Source organism: Zea mays, chromosome 4, assembly GCF_902167145.1.
Source record: "Zea mays cultivar B73 chromosome 4, Zm-B73-REFERENCE-NAM-5.0, whole genome shotgun sequence".
NCBI lineage: Eukaryota > Viridiplantae > Streptophyta > Magnoliopsida > Poales > Poaceae > Zea > Zea mays.
In genome coordinates this window covers 3082938-3095804 of record NC_050099.1, presented here as the reverse complement: position 1 = coordinate 3095804, position 12867 = coordinate 3082938, and the positions used below count along the sequence as shown (strand labels likewise).

Here is a 12867-nt window from a genome sequence, read left to right as displayed (position 1 = left end):
TGCAGGGAGGGGGAATGAGAAAGACCGGGCTTTGCAGTGAGGACGGAATGGGAATGGCAGAACACGGAATCGGGCAGCCTACCCCTTACCGTCTTAATAGGTAGTATATATATATATATATATATATATATATATATATATATATATATATATATATATATATATATATATATATATTGTGATGGACATCTGGGCTGCTGCTATATATATAGGCTATAGTTTTTTGTTCTTGTCATCGTCAGCCCATATGATGGACATATTGTGATCACACGTAGCTAAACTACTTAGCCAGATTGTTGGTCAAATAAAGAGAGAGGCAGGTACGGTGAAATAATTGCACATGTATTCGGTGATACAATATTTTGTAGGGTCAGACATGGTCAGAATATATATATACACACACGGTCGATCAGACGCGCGCGTAAGCAAAATGCCAACTATATACTACCAGGTAAGACATGCATGTTAGTACACGTGTAGTCTGCTTGATGCATGGTCGTGCGCTCATCAACCAAACCAACCACCCAAAATTAATTAGCTAGCTGCATGCTTGCTAGGTTAATTAGTTTTCTAACTGTTAAGTGCAGTGCATGCCAGTGAACTGCTGTACTGTATATTTATTTTTATATGACCTCTCCAATACAAGTCTCGTCGTCGTTAACAATTCTCATCATTCATGGATGCACAATAATAATCATTGTTCATGCAAGGTCTTCATAAGAACAATCTTTAGATCGACTCAGTGTCATAAATGGTGCTCAACAACAATCCGGCGAAGCCCCCTCCCTCCTATAAGAAGCCCTCGAGCCTCATACGGTCTCCGTCGTCGATCAATACTACTACACAGTAGGAAGCTAGGAGGAAATCAAAGCAACAAAGTTGCCGGCCGAGAGAACCAAACCATGAGGCCTCAGGTGTTACTCGTCACACTGGCTGTTATCGTCGTCCTTGCAGCTCTGCCACTCAGCAAAGGTGAGAGCTTGTTGTTCCTTCAAATTTTTTCCAGAAGAATCGCTTGGTAAGGTATACGCGCACCCGTTGGCTATATTTGCTGCATGGTGGCCACGGCATGCATGCAGGGACGGAGGAGGAAGACGGAGGGGCGGTAGTCGCCGCCGTGGACGACGCCGGAACGAGCTCGTGGCCATGCTGCGACAAGTGCGGTTTCTGCTACCTGTCTTACCCGCCGCAGTGCCAATGCCTGGACTTCTCGACGGTCGGGTGCCACCCAGAGTGCAAGCAGTGCATCAGGTACACCGCCGACGATGGCGTCGACATCCCGCCCGTGCACGCCTACCGCTGCGCCGACATCCTCGTCAACTTCTGCGAGCGCCGCTGCACTCCCGCCGCAGCTGCTTCGATGTCTAGCGCTAGCACCAAGTAGAAGAAGGATGCATGCATCCTCGTCGATGCCATTGCCGGGTTCCGCTTCTGAGAAGAAGCAAATAAATGTTGCCGCTGTTGATGCGTGCCTCTCCTTAAATAAACTAATATTTCTGTAATATTTATTGTATGTCCAACTTTCTTAAGTTTCAAAAAAATAAATGCGCTGCTTCATATAATGCAGGTGTCCAACATATAGAGACAGAAACACTATAAAACCAGTATAAGTTGATGCGAATTAAGGTCAACGAACAAGCTGGTATGTAATTTTTGTGTCCATTGTCAGTTTGTATTGCAAGAATGGGCGCTGTTTTTTTTCTTTACAAATATTACCGATGACATCATAAATACTTGTGCCGACATAAAAATAATGTTTTAAGCGCAAAAGTATTTCTAAAAGACACATATCTGACTATATCTTTCAATCGCCAAAAAATTTAGCCGAATATAACTACTAATTTTCGACGGCCAAAGCTCAACCACCGAAAATAAGTTATTTTCGGCGGCTGCCCACGCATAAGCCACCAAAATTTGGCCAGGCTTATTTTCGGCGGCCGTCACATGGTCGCCGAAAATAAGTAATTTCAGAGAAAAAGTAAGAAAGAAATATAAAAACAGTAATTTCAACAACAATATAATCATAATATTATGACAGAAACAGTAATTCCAGAATTACCTATATTTAACATAAAATATCACAATTCTTCATAAATACATCATAGTTCACCAAAAAACCTTTTGAATGAGAAGGGCTCGGCGCACGGAGCGGTGGCGGGAGGAGAGCTCGACGGCTGCCGGGCGACGAGAGTGGTGGGACTGGGGCGGCGCGGCGAGCTGCGCGGCCGGGGCGGGGGCTGGGAGAGAGAGGAAAGCCGGCGTCGAGAGGAAACAGGGAGTAAGAAAGGAGCCAGACGTTTAAAAAGGCTAATTTCGGCGGCCAGGGCTTGACCGCCGAAAATAAGAGCTTATTTTCGGCGGCTTTGTTGGTAGCCACCGAAAATGAGTTTATTTTCGACGGTCGTGTCAGAAGCCACCGAAAATAAGCTTATTTTCGGCGCCTAAGCTCTTCTTATTTTCGACGGCTGAGTCCTGGCCGCCGAAAATCATGTGCAGTGTTGTTGTGCTTTATATTCGAAACCTAATTTTTTCGTCGGATTGGATTACTACCAAAACATCAGCCTTGCAGGGAAAGGCCTATCCACTGGCAACTATGTGGTGGCTCATCCTAATCTATACCCTATATCTTCCCTTATTTTTATCTTTTCAGCAATCAGCACCAATGACATAGTATCGACAAGTTTTTGAGCTTTAGACCGACTTGAATTAAAGGACCGACAAAAACGACTATACAGAGGTGAATGAGAGCCAATGAAATTATCTTACCGAATGGTTGTTATCCCGAGCAACCATTCAAAAAAACCTAAATAAAAAGAAAGTTTCAAAGTCAAGACAGTCATATACCAACAGTTTGATTTCCACTAAGCGGACAACTTACAAAAGTGATACCATCGAGCTAATTGGTGGTGTAACACCCAGATTTAAGGATAAATATAGATGCATTTCATATGTGTGATATGATCAAGTCTAATATATACGATGACTCAGGGTACATAAATCAATGTCACATCTTTATTATTTAATACAATTTCTATAAAAATAGTGTCGGGGACCATAATTAGGGGTACCCCCAAGACTCCTAATCTTAGCTGGTAACCCCATCGGCACAAAGCTGCAAAGGCCTGATGGGCGCGATTAAGGCCAAGGCTCATTCCACTCAAGGGACACGATCTCGCCTCGCCCGAGCCCAGCCTCGGGCAAAGGCAGCCGACCCCGGAGGATTCACGTCTCGCCCGAGGGCCCCCTCAAGCAACGGACACACCTTCGGCTCGCCCGAGGCCCAGTCTTCGCAGAGAAGCAACCTTGGCCAGATCGCCACGGCAACCGACCGTATCGCAGAAAGCATTTAATGCAAGGATCGCCTGACACCTTATCCTCACGCGCGCTCTTCAGTCGACAGAGCCGAAGTGACCGCAGTCACTTCGCCGCTCCACTGACCGACCTAACAAGAAAACAGCGCCGCCTGCCCTGCTCCGACTGCCGTGCCACTCGCCAGAGTGAGGTCGACAGCAGCTAAGTCCAGCATCGGGCGACATAGGAAGCTCCGCCTCGCCCGACCCCAGGGTTCGGCCCCCGTCTCGGCCTCGGAAGATGGACTTCGCCTCGTCCGACCCCAGGGCTCGGACTCAACCACGACTTAGAAGACGACAAACTCCGCCTCGCCCGACCCCAGGGCTCGGACTCAACCACGACTTAGAAGACGACGAACTCTGCCTCGCCCGACCCCAGGGCTCGGACTCAGCCTCGGCTCCGGAAGACGATGGACTCCGCCTCGCCCGACCCCAGGGCTCGGACTCAACCTCGACCTCGGAGGAATCGCCACCTCGCCCAAACTCGGGTCCGGACCGGCCACGTCGCCAGAGGGGCCATCATTACCCTGCCCCTAGCTAGCTCAGGCTACGGGGAACAAGACCGGCGTCCCATCTGGCTCGCCCCAGTAAACAAGTAATGATGACACCCCGCACGCTCCATGACGACGGAAGCTCCCAGCCCCTTACGTCAGCAAGGAGACATCAGCAAGGATCTGACAGCCCCGATAGCTGTACTACCGCAGGGCTCCAGCGCTCCTCCGACGGCCACGACATTACATGAACAGGGTGCCAAAACCTCTCCGACTGCCACGACGGCATGTACTTAGGGCTCTAGCTCCTCTCTGCTAGACACGTTAGCACACTGCTACACCCCCCATTGTACACCTGGACCCTCTCCTTACGCCTATAAAAGGAAGGTCCAGGGCTCTCGTACGAAAAGGTTGGCCGCGCGGGAGAACGGACCGACGCATAAGGCTCTCACTCTCTCTCTCTCCCACACGAACGCTTGTAACCCCCTACTGCAAGCGCATCCATCCGCCCTGGGCGCAGGACAACACGAAGGCCGCGGTTTCCCCTTACTGTTCTCCCCCCTTTGTGTCCCGTCTCGCGCCGACCCATCTGGGCTGGGACACGCAGCGACAATTTACTCGTCGGTCCGGGGACCCTCCCCCCCCCCCCCGAGGTCGAAACGCCGACAGTTGGCGCGCCAGGTAGGGGCCTGCTGCGTGTTGACGAACAGCTTCCCGCCAAGCTCCAGATGGGTAGTCTCCAGCAACCTTTCCAACCCGGAACGATGCTCCGTTTCGGGAATCTTGAGTTCATGTCCCTCGACGGCAGCTACGACATGATACTCCTTCCTCCGCCGCGCAACAGTGACAATGGCGACCGTCAGCCCGCCCGCCGGCGGCGGAATCAACGACGTCTTCCCCACATGGCGGAAGAACAACATCCGGGTTTGTCCCGTCACCTCCCCCACCGACGGAGGAGGAGGCGGGGCAACCATGGCCATTATGCTTCTTCAAGTGATGATTCTAGTGATGACGATGAGATAGACTATTCTAGTTTATTTAAAGGTTTGGATAGAATTAAAATTGGCAAAATTAATGAGTTAATTGATGCCTTGAATGAAAAGGATAGACTTTTAGAAAAGCAAGAGGATTTGTTGTATGAAGAGCATGATAAATTTGTTAGTGCACAAAATTCACTTGCTTTAGAAGTTAAACGAAATGATATGCTTTCTTGCGAAATATCTACTTGCCATGAGACAATTTCTAGCTTAAAGAGCATAAATGATGATTTAAATGCTAAGTTAGAAAAATCTAGTAAATTAACATCTTGTGTAGAACATGTTGTGATTTGCACTAGGTGTAAGGATTTTAATGTTGATGCGTGAAGTGAACACCTAGATTGCATTTCTAGATTAAATGATGAAGTAGCTAGTCTTAATGCCCAACTTAAGACTAGCAAAAGTGAATTCGATAAGCTAAAATTTGCAAGGGATGCCTACACGATTGGTAGACACCCCTCAATTAAGGATGGACTTGGCTTCAAGAGGGAAGCCAAGGACTTAACAAGCCATAAGGCTCCCATCTCCACCAAGGAGAAAGGGAAGGCCCCTATGGCTAGTAGTACTAAAAAGAACCATGCTTTTATGTACCATGATAGGAGGCAGACTAGAAATACTTATAGGAGTTGTAATGCATATGATGCTTTTGATTCTCATGCCATGTTTGCTTCTAGTTCTTCCTATGTGCATGATAGAAATGTTGGTAGGAGAAATGTTGTTCATAATATGCCTAGGAGAAATGTTGTTAATGTTCCTAGGAAAGTTAATGAACCATCTACAATATATCATGTTTGCAATGCTTCTTTTGCCATTTATAGGAAAAATAAGAAAGTGATTGCTAGGAAGTTAGGGGCAAGATGCAAGGGAGATAAAACTTGCATTTGGGTCCCTAAGACAATTGTGACTAACCTTGTAGGACCCAACAAGAGTTGGGTACCTAAGACCCAAGCCTAAATTTGCCTTGCAGGTTTATGCATCCGGGGGTTCAAGCTGGATTATCGACAGCGGATGCACAAACCACATGACGGGGGAAAAGAGGATGTTCTCTTCCTACGTTAAGAACAAGGATCCCCAAGATTCAATAATATTCGGTGATGGGAACCAAGGCAAGGTAAAAGGGTTAGGTAAAATTGCTATTTCATCTGAGCACTCTATTTCTAATGTGTTTTTAGTTGAGTCGCTTGGATATAATTTATTATCTGTTAGTCAATTATGCAAAATGGGATATAATTGTCTTTTCACAAATGTAGATGTGTCTGTCTTTAGAAGATGTGATAGTTCACTAGCTTTTAAGGGTGTACTAGACGACAAACTTTATTTGGTTGATTTTGCAAAAGAAGAGGCCGGTCTAGATGCATGCTTAATTGCTAAGACTTGCATGGGCTGGCTGTGGCATCGCCGCTTAGCACATGTGGGGATGAAGAACCTCCACAAGCTTCTAAAGGAAGAACACGTGATAGGTCTAACTAATGTACATTTCGAAAAAGATAGACCTTGTGCAGCGTGTCAAGCAGGGAAACAGGTGGGAGGCTCTCATCACACCAAAAATGTGATGACGACATCAAGACCCTTGGAGATGCTTCATATGGACCTCTTCGGACCCGTCGCCTATCTAAGTATAGGAGGAAGTAAGTATGGTCTTGTTATAGTTGATGATTTTTCCCGCTTCACTTGGGTATTCTTTTTGCAAGATAAATCTGAAACTTAAGGGACCCTCAAGCGCTTCCTCAGGAGAGCTCAAAATGAGTTTGAGCTCAAGGTGAAGAAGATAAGGAGCGACAACGGGTCCGAATTCAAGAATCTTCAAGTGGAGGAGTTCCTTGAGGAGGAGGGGATCAAGCACGAGTTCTCCGCTCCCTACACACCTCAGCAAAATGGTGTGGTAGAGAGGAAGAACAAGGCGCTCATCGATATGGCGAGGACTATGCTTGGAGAGTTCAAGACCCCCGAGCGTTTTTGGTCGGAAGCCGTGAACACGGCTTGCCATGCCATCAACAGGGCATATCTTCACCGCCTCCTCAAGAAGACTTCATATGAGCTGCTAACTGGTAACAAACCCAACGTGTCTTATTTTCGTGTATTTGGGAGTAAGTGTTATATTCTTGTGAAGAAAGGTAGAAACTCTAAATTTGCTCCCAAAGCTGTAGAAGGGTTTTTATTAGGTTATGATTCAAATACAAAGGCGTATAGGGTCTTCAACAAATCATCGGGTTTGGTTGAAGTCTCTAGCGACGTTGTATTTGATGAGACTAATGGCTCTCCAAGAGAGCAAGTTGTTGATCTTGATGATGTAGATGAAGAAGACGTTCCAACGGTCGCAATGCGCACCATGGCAATTGGAGATGTGAGGCCACTGGAACAAAAGGAGCAAGATCAACCTTCTTCCTCAACTATGGTGCATCCCTCAACCCAAGATGATGAACAGGTACCTCAAGTGGAGGTGCATGATCAAGGGGGAGCACAGGATGTTCAAGTTGAAGAGGAAGAAGCACCTCAGGCACCTCCAACCCAAGTTCGAGCGACGATTCAAAGGAATCATCCCGTCGACCAAATTTTGGGTGATATTAGCAAGGGAGTAACTACTCGTTCTAGATTAGTTAATTTTGTGAGCATTACTCTTTTGTCTCTTCTATTGAGCCTTTCAGGGTGGAAGAGGCCTTGCTAGATCCTGACTGGGTGTTGGCCATGCAGGAGGAACTCAACAACTTCAAGCGCAATGAAGTTTGGACACTGGTGCCTCGTCCCAAGCAAAACGTTGTGGGAACCAAGTGGGTGTTCTGTAACAAACAGGACGAGCACGGGGTGGTGACGAGGAACAAGGCTCGACTTGTGGCAAAAGGTTATGCCCAAGTCGCAGGTTTGGACTTTGAGGAGACTTTTGCTCCTGTGGCTAGGCTAGAATCAATTCGTATATTGCTAGCATATGCCGCTCACCATTCTTTTAGGTTGTACCAAATGGATGTGAAGAGCGCTTTCCTCAACGGGCCGATCAAGGAGGAGGTGTACGTGGAGCAACCCCCTAGCTTCGAGGATGAACGGTACCCCGACCACGTGTGTAAGCTCTCTAAGGCACTCTATGGACTTAAGCAAGCCCCAAGAGCATGGTATGAATGCCTTAGAAACTTTTTAATTGCTAATGCTTTCAAGGTTGGGAAAGCCGATCCAACTCTTTTCACTAAGACTTGCGATGGTGATCTTTTTGTGTGCCAAATTTATGTCGATGACATAATATTTGGTTCTACTAACCAAAAGTCTTGTGAAGAGTTTAGCAGGGTGATGACACAGAAATTCGAGATGTCGATGATGGGTGAGTTGAACTACTTCCTTGGGTTCTGAAAGGGAAATGTGCCCTTGGGCCATTTCTAAGTATTTTGGTGATTGAATGCAAACACAAGTGCTTAAATGTGAAAATATGCCCATGGATGAACAAAGTGCAAATCACAAGTTAAGGTATGTTTCTAAGCCTTAGTACATTGGTTTTGTGTACTAATATCTTTTCTAAGTGTTAGAAACAGAAAGAAGAAGAGAAGACTTGGCTGTGTACAGCCAAGATGCTGTTTCGGTCTGGGGCACCGGACTGTCCGGTGGTGCACCGGACAGTGTCCGGTGCGCCAGGCTGCCTCGGCCGAAGAGGCTGCTCTCGGATTTTTCTCCGGCGACTTCGGCTAAAATTCACCGGACTGTCCGGTGTGCACCGGACTGTCCGGTGAGCCAACTGTCGGCCGGGCCAACGGTCGGCCGCGCGATCGGCGCGCGACACGTGGCCGAGCCAACGGTCGGAAGGAAGCACCGGACTGTCCAGTGTGCACCGGACTGTCCGGTGCGCCAGATCTGCAACGGTCGGCAACGGTCGGCTGTGCCTGTTAAGGAAAGAAATCGGGCACCGGACAGTGTCCGGTGTGCACCGGACAGTGTCCGGTGCGCCCGACGACAGAAGGCAAGGATAGCCTTCTGGATTTGTTCTCAACGGCTCCTAGCTGCCCTGGGGCTATAAAAGGGACCCCTAGGCGCATGGAGGAGAACACCAAGCATTCCTACAACCTTTCTAAGCACCAAGACATTGATCTAGCGCATTCGATTCATTGTGATAGCATATAGAGCTCTTGTGGAGTTGTGTACTCTTTGAGTTGTGTTGCGAGCTCTTATTGCTGCTTGTGTGCGTGTTGCTCTGATCTTTTGAAGTCTTGTGTGCGTCGCTCATTCCCTCCCTTGCTCCGTGATTCTCTGTGAACATCTTTTGTAAGGGCGAGAGGCTCCAAATTGTGGAGATTCCTCGCAAGCGGGATTGAGAAAAGAAAAGCAAGAACACCGTGGTATTCAAGTTGATCATTGGATCACTTCAGAGGAGTTGAGTGCAACTCTCGTCCGTTGGGACGCCACAACGTGGAAGTAGGCAAGTTTTGTACTTGGCCGAACCACGGGATAACCACCGTGTCATCTCTGTGATTGATTTCTTGTGGTTATTGTGTTTTGACTCCTCTCTAGCCACTTGGCCATAATTGTGCTAACACTTAACAAGTTTTTGTGGCTTAAGTTTTGAAGTTATTCAGGATCACCTATTCACCCCCCCCCCTCTAGGTGCTCTCAATTGGTATCGGAGCCGTTCTCTTCAAGAAAGGGACTAACCGCCCGAAGAGATGGATCCTAAGGGGAAGGGAATTGTGATCAACGACAAGGAGAAGGAGTCCTTCGTCAACGAGCCAAGGGATGACAAGTCCAACGACTCGGGCTCGGGCCACAGGCGCAAAGATGGGAAGAAGAAGAAGACAAGGCGCATCAAGGAGATCATCTACTACGACGATAGTGATGAATCTACTTCTTCCCAAAAGGATGGTGACAACGACTACAAAAAGACGGTCAATTCGAACTTTTCATTTGATTATTCTCGTATTCAACATAGTTCGAATTCGCATTTGCTTTCCATTCCTCTTGGCAAACCCCCACACTTTGATGGGGAGGACTACGGATTTTGGAGTCACAAAATTTGTAGTAACTTATTCTCTCTCCATCCAAGCATATGGGAGATTGTGGAGAATGGAATGAAATTTGATAGCTCGGATAGTCCTATGCTTATAAATGAACAAATTCATAGAAATGCACAAGCTACTACTGTTCTCTTAGCATCTTTGTGCAGGGAAGAGTACAATAAGGTGAGCGGCTTGGACAATGCCAAGCAGATATGGGACACCCTCAAGATCTCTCACGAGGGGAACGACATCACCATGCTCACCAAGATGGAGTTGGTGGAGGGCGAGCTTGGATGATTCGCCATGATAAGGGGAGAGGAGCCAACTCAAACTTACAACCGGCTCAAGACCCTTATCAACAAAATAAGGAGCTACGGAAGCACGCGTTGGACGGACCACGACGTCGTCCGCCTACTACTCAGGTCCTTTACCGTTCTTGATCCTCATCTCGTGAACAATATTCGTGAGAATCCCAGGTACACGATGATGACGCCCGAGGAAGTACTTGGAAAATTCGTGAGCGGGCGAATGATGATCAAGGAGGCAAGGTACGTCGATGACGCGTTGAACGGTCCAATCCACGAGCCTCAACCCATTGCTCTCAAGGCATCGAGAAGCAAGGAGGCACTACCAAGCAAGGTGGCGCAAATTGAGGCGGCCGGGCTTAATGATGAAGAAATGGCTCTCATCATTAAGCGCTTCAAGACGGCGTTAAGGGGTCGCAAGGAGCATCCCAACAAGACCAAGACGAAGGGGAAGCGCTCATGCTTCAAGTGTGGTAAGATTGGTCACTTTATCGCTAATTGTCCCGATAATGATAGTGACCAGGAAAAGAAGAGTGGAAAATGGGAAAAGAAGAAGAATTACAAGAAGGCAAAGGGCGAGGCTCATATTGGAAAGGAGTGGGATTCGGATTGCTCCTCGTCCGACTCCGACAACGAAGGACTCGCCGCCACCGCCTTCAACAAGTCATCCCTCTTTCCCAACGAACATCACACTTGCCTCATGGCAAGGTAAAAGAAGGTAATCACTCGTAATGCTAATACTTATGATTCTTCTAGTGATGATGAATCTAGTGAGGATGAAGTAGATTATTCATGTTTATTCAAGGGCTTAGATAGATCTAAGATAGACAAAATTAATGAATTAATTGATGCCTTGAATGAAAAGAATATACTTTTAGAAAAGCAAGAGGATTTGTTGTATGAAGAACATGATAAGTTTGTAGAGGCTCAAAAATCCCTTGCATTAGAAATTAAGAGGAATGAAATGCTTGCTTGTGAAGTGTCATCATGCCATGATTCTATTTCTAACTTAAAGAGCATAAATGATGATTTAAATGCTAAACTAGTAGAAGCAAATAAATCCAACTCTTGTGGTGAAACTGTTGTTATTTGCAATAGATGTAAAGACTTTGATATTGATGCTTGTAGTGAACACATAGCTTCTATTGCAAAGTTAAATAATGAAGTGGCTAGTCTTAATGCCCAACTTAAGACTAGCAAAAGTGAATTTGATAAACTAAAATTTGCAAGGGATGCCTACACTATTGGTAGACACCCCTCAATTAAGGATGGACTTGGCTTCAAGAGGGAAGTTAAGAACTTAACAAGCCATAAGACTCCCATTCCCACTAAGGAGAAAGGGAAGGCTCCTATGGCTACTAAAAAGAACCATGCCTTTTTATATCATGGTAGGAGATATTCTAGAAATGCTTTTAAAGGTCATGATGTTTTTGGTTCACATGCGTATGACTCTTATGCTATGACTGCTTCTAGTTCTCATGTTATGCCTGGTAGAAATGTGCTTAGAAGAAATGTTGTTCATCAAATGCCTAGGAGAAATGATGCTCATAATGCTCCTAGGAAAGTAGTAAATGAATCTTCTACAATTTATTGTGCTTTAAATGCTTCCTTTGCTATTTATAGAAAGGATAAGAAAATTGTTGCTAGGAAGATAGGGGCAAAATGCAAGGGAGACAAAACTTGCATTTGGGTCCCTAAGGATATTTGCACTAACCTTGTAGGACCCAACATGAGTTGGGTACCTAAGTCCCAAGCCTAAATTTGCCTTGCAGGTTTATGCATCCGGGGGTTCAAGCTGGATTATAGACAGCGGATGCACAAACCATATGACGGGGGAGAAGAAGATGTTCACCTCCTACGTCAAGAATAAGGATTCCCAAGATTCAATTATATTCGGTGATGGGAATCAAGGCAAGGTAAAAGGGCTAGGTAAAATTGCAATTTCTAATGAGCACTCTATATCTAATGTGTTTTTAGTAGAGTCTCTTGGTTATAATTTGCTATCTGTTAGTCAATTATGCAACATGGGGTATAACTGTCTATTTACAAATGTAGATGTGTCTGTCTTTAGAAGAAGTGATGGTTCACTAGCTTTTAAGGGTGTATTAGACGGCAAACTTTATTTAGTTGATTTTGCAAAAGAAGAGGCCGGTCTAGATGCATGCTTAATAGCTAAGACTAGCATGGGCTGGCTGTGGCATCGCCGCTTAGCACATGTGGGGATGAAGAACCTTCACAAGATTCTAAAGGGAGAACACGTGATAGGTCTAACTAATGTTCAATTCGAAAAAGATAGACCTTGTGCAGCTTGTCAAGCAGGGAAACAGGTGGGAGGCTCTCATCACACCAAAAATGTGATGACGACATCAAGACCCTTGGAGATGCTGCATATGGACCTTTTTGGACCCGTCGCCTATCTGAGCATAGGAGGAAGTAAGTATGGTTTAGTTATTGTTGATGACTTTTCCCGCTTCACTTGGGTGATCTTTTTGCAGGAAAAGTCCGAAACCCAAGGGACCCTCAAACGCTTCCTCAGGAGATCTCAAAATGAGTTTGAGCTCAAAGTGAAGAAGATAAGGAGCGACAACGGGTCCGAGTTCAAGAATCTTCAAGTGGAGGAATTCCTTGAAGAAGAAGGGATCAAGCATGAGTTCTCCGCTCCCTACACACCACAGCAAAATGGTGTGGTAGAGAGGAAGAACAGGACGCTCATCGAC

At 46.3% G+C, this 12867-nt stretch overlaps 1 protein-coding gene across 1 annotated transcript; it reads left to right on the top strand.

Annotated features, from left to right (window-relative positions):
- Positions 1-822: 822 nt before the first annotated feature.
- On the top strand, positions 823-1562 carry LOC100280479 (Bowman-Birk type trypsin inhibitor). The gene is made up of 2 exons (NM_001153399.1): positions 823-972; positions 1080-1562. Exons 1-2 carry the CDS (start codon positions 903-905, stop codon positions 1382-1384), a joined length of 375 nt encoding a protein of 124 aa, NP_001146871.1. The 5' UTR covers positions 823-902; the 3' UTR covers positions 1385-1562.
- Positions 1563-12867: the final 11305 nt, after the last annotated feature.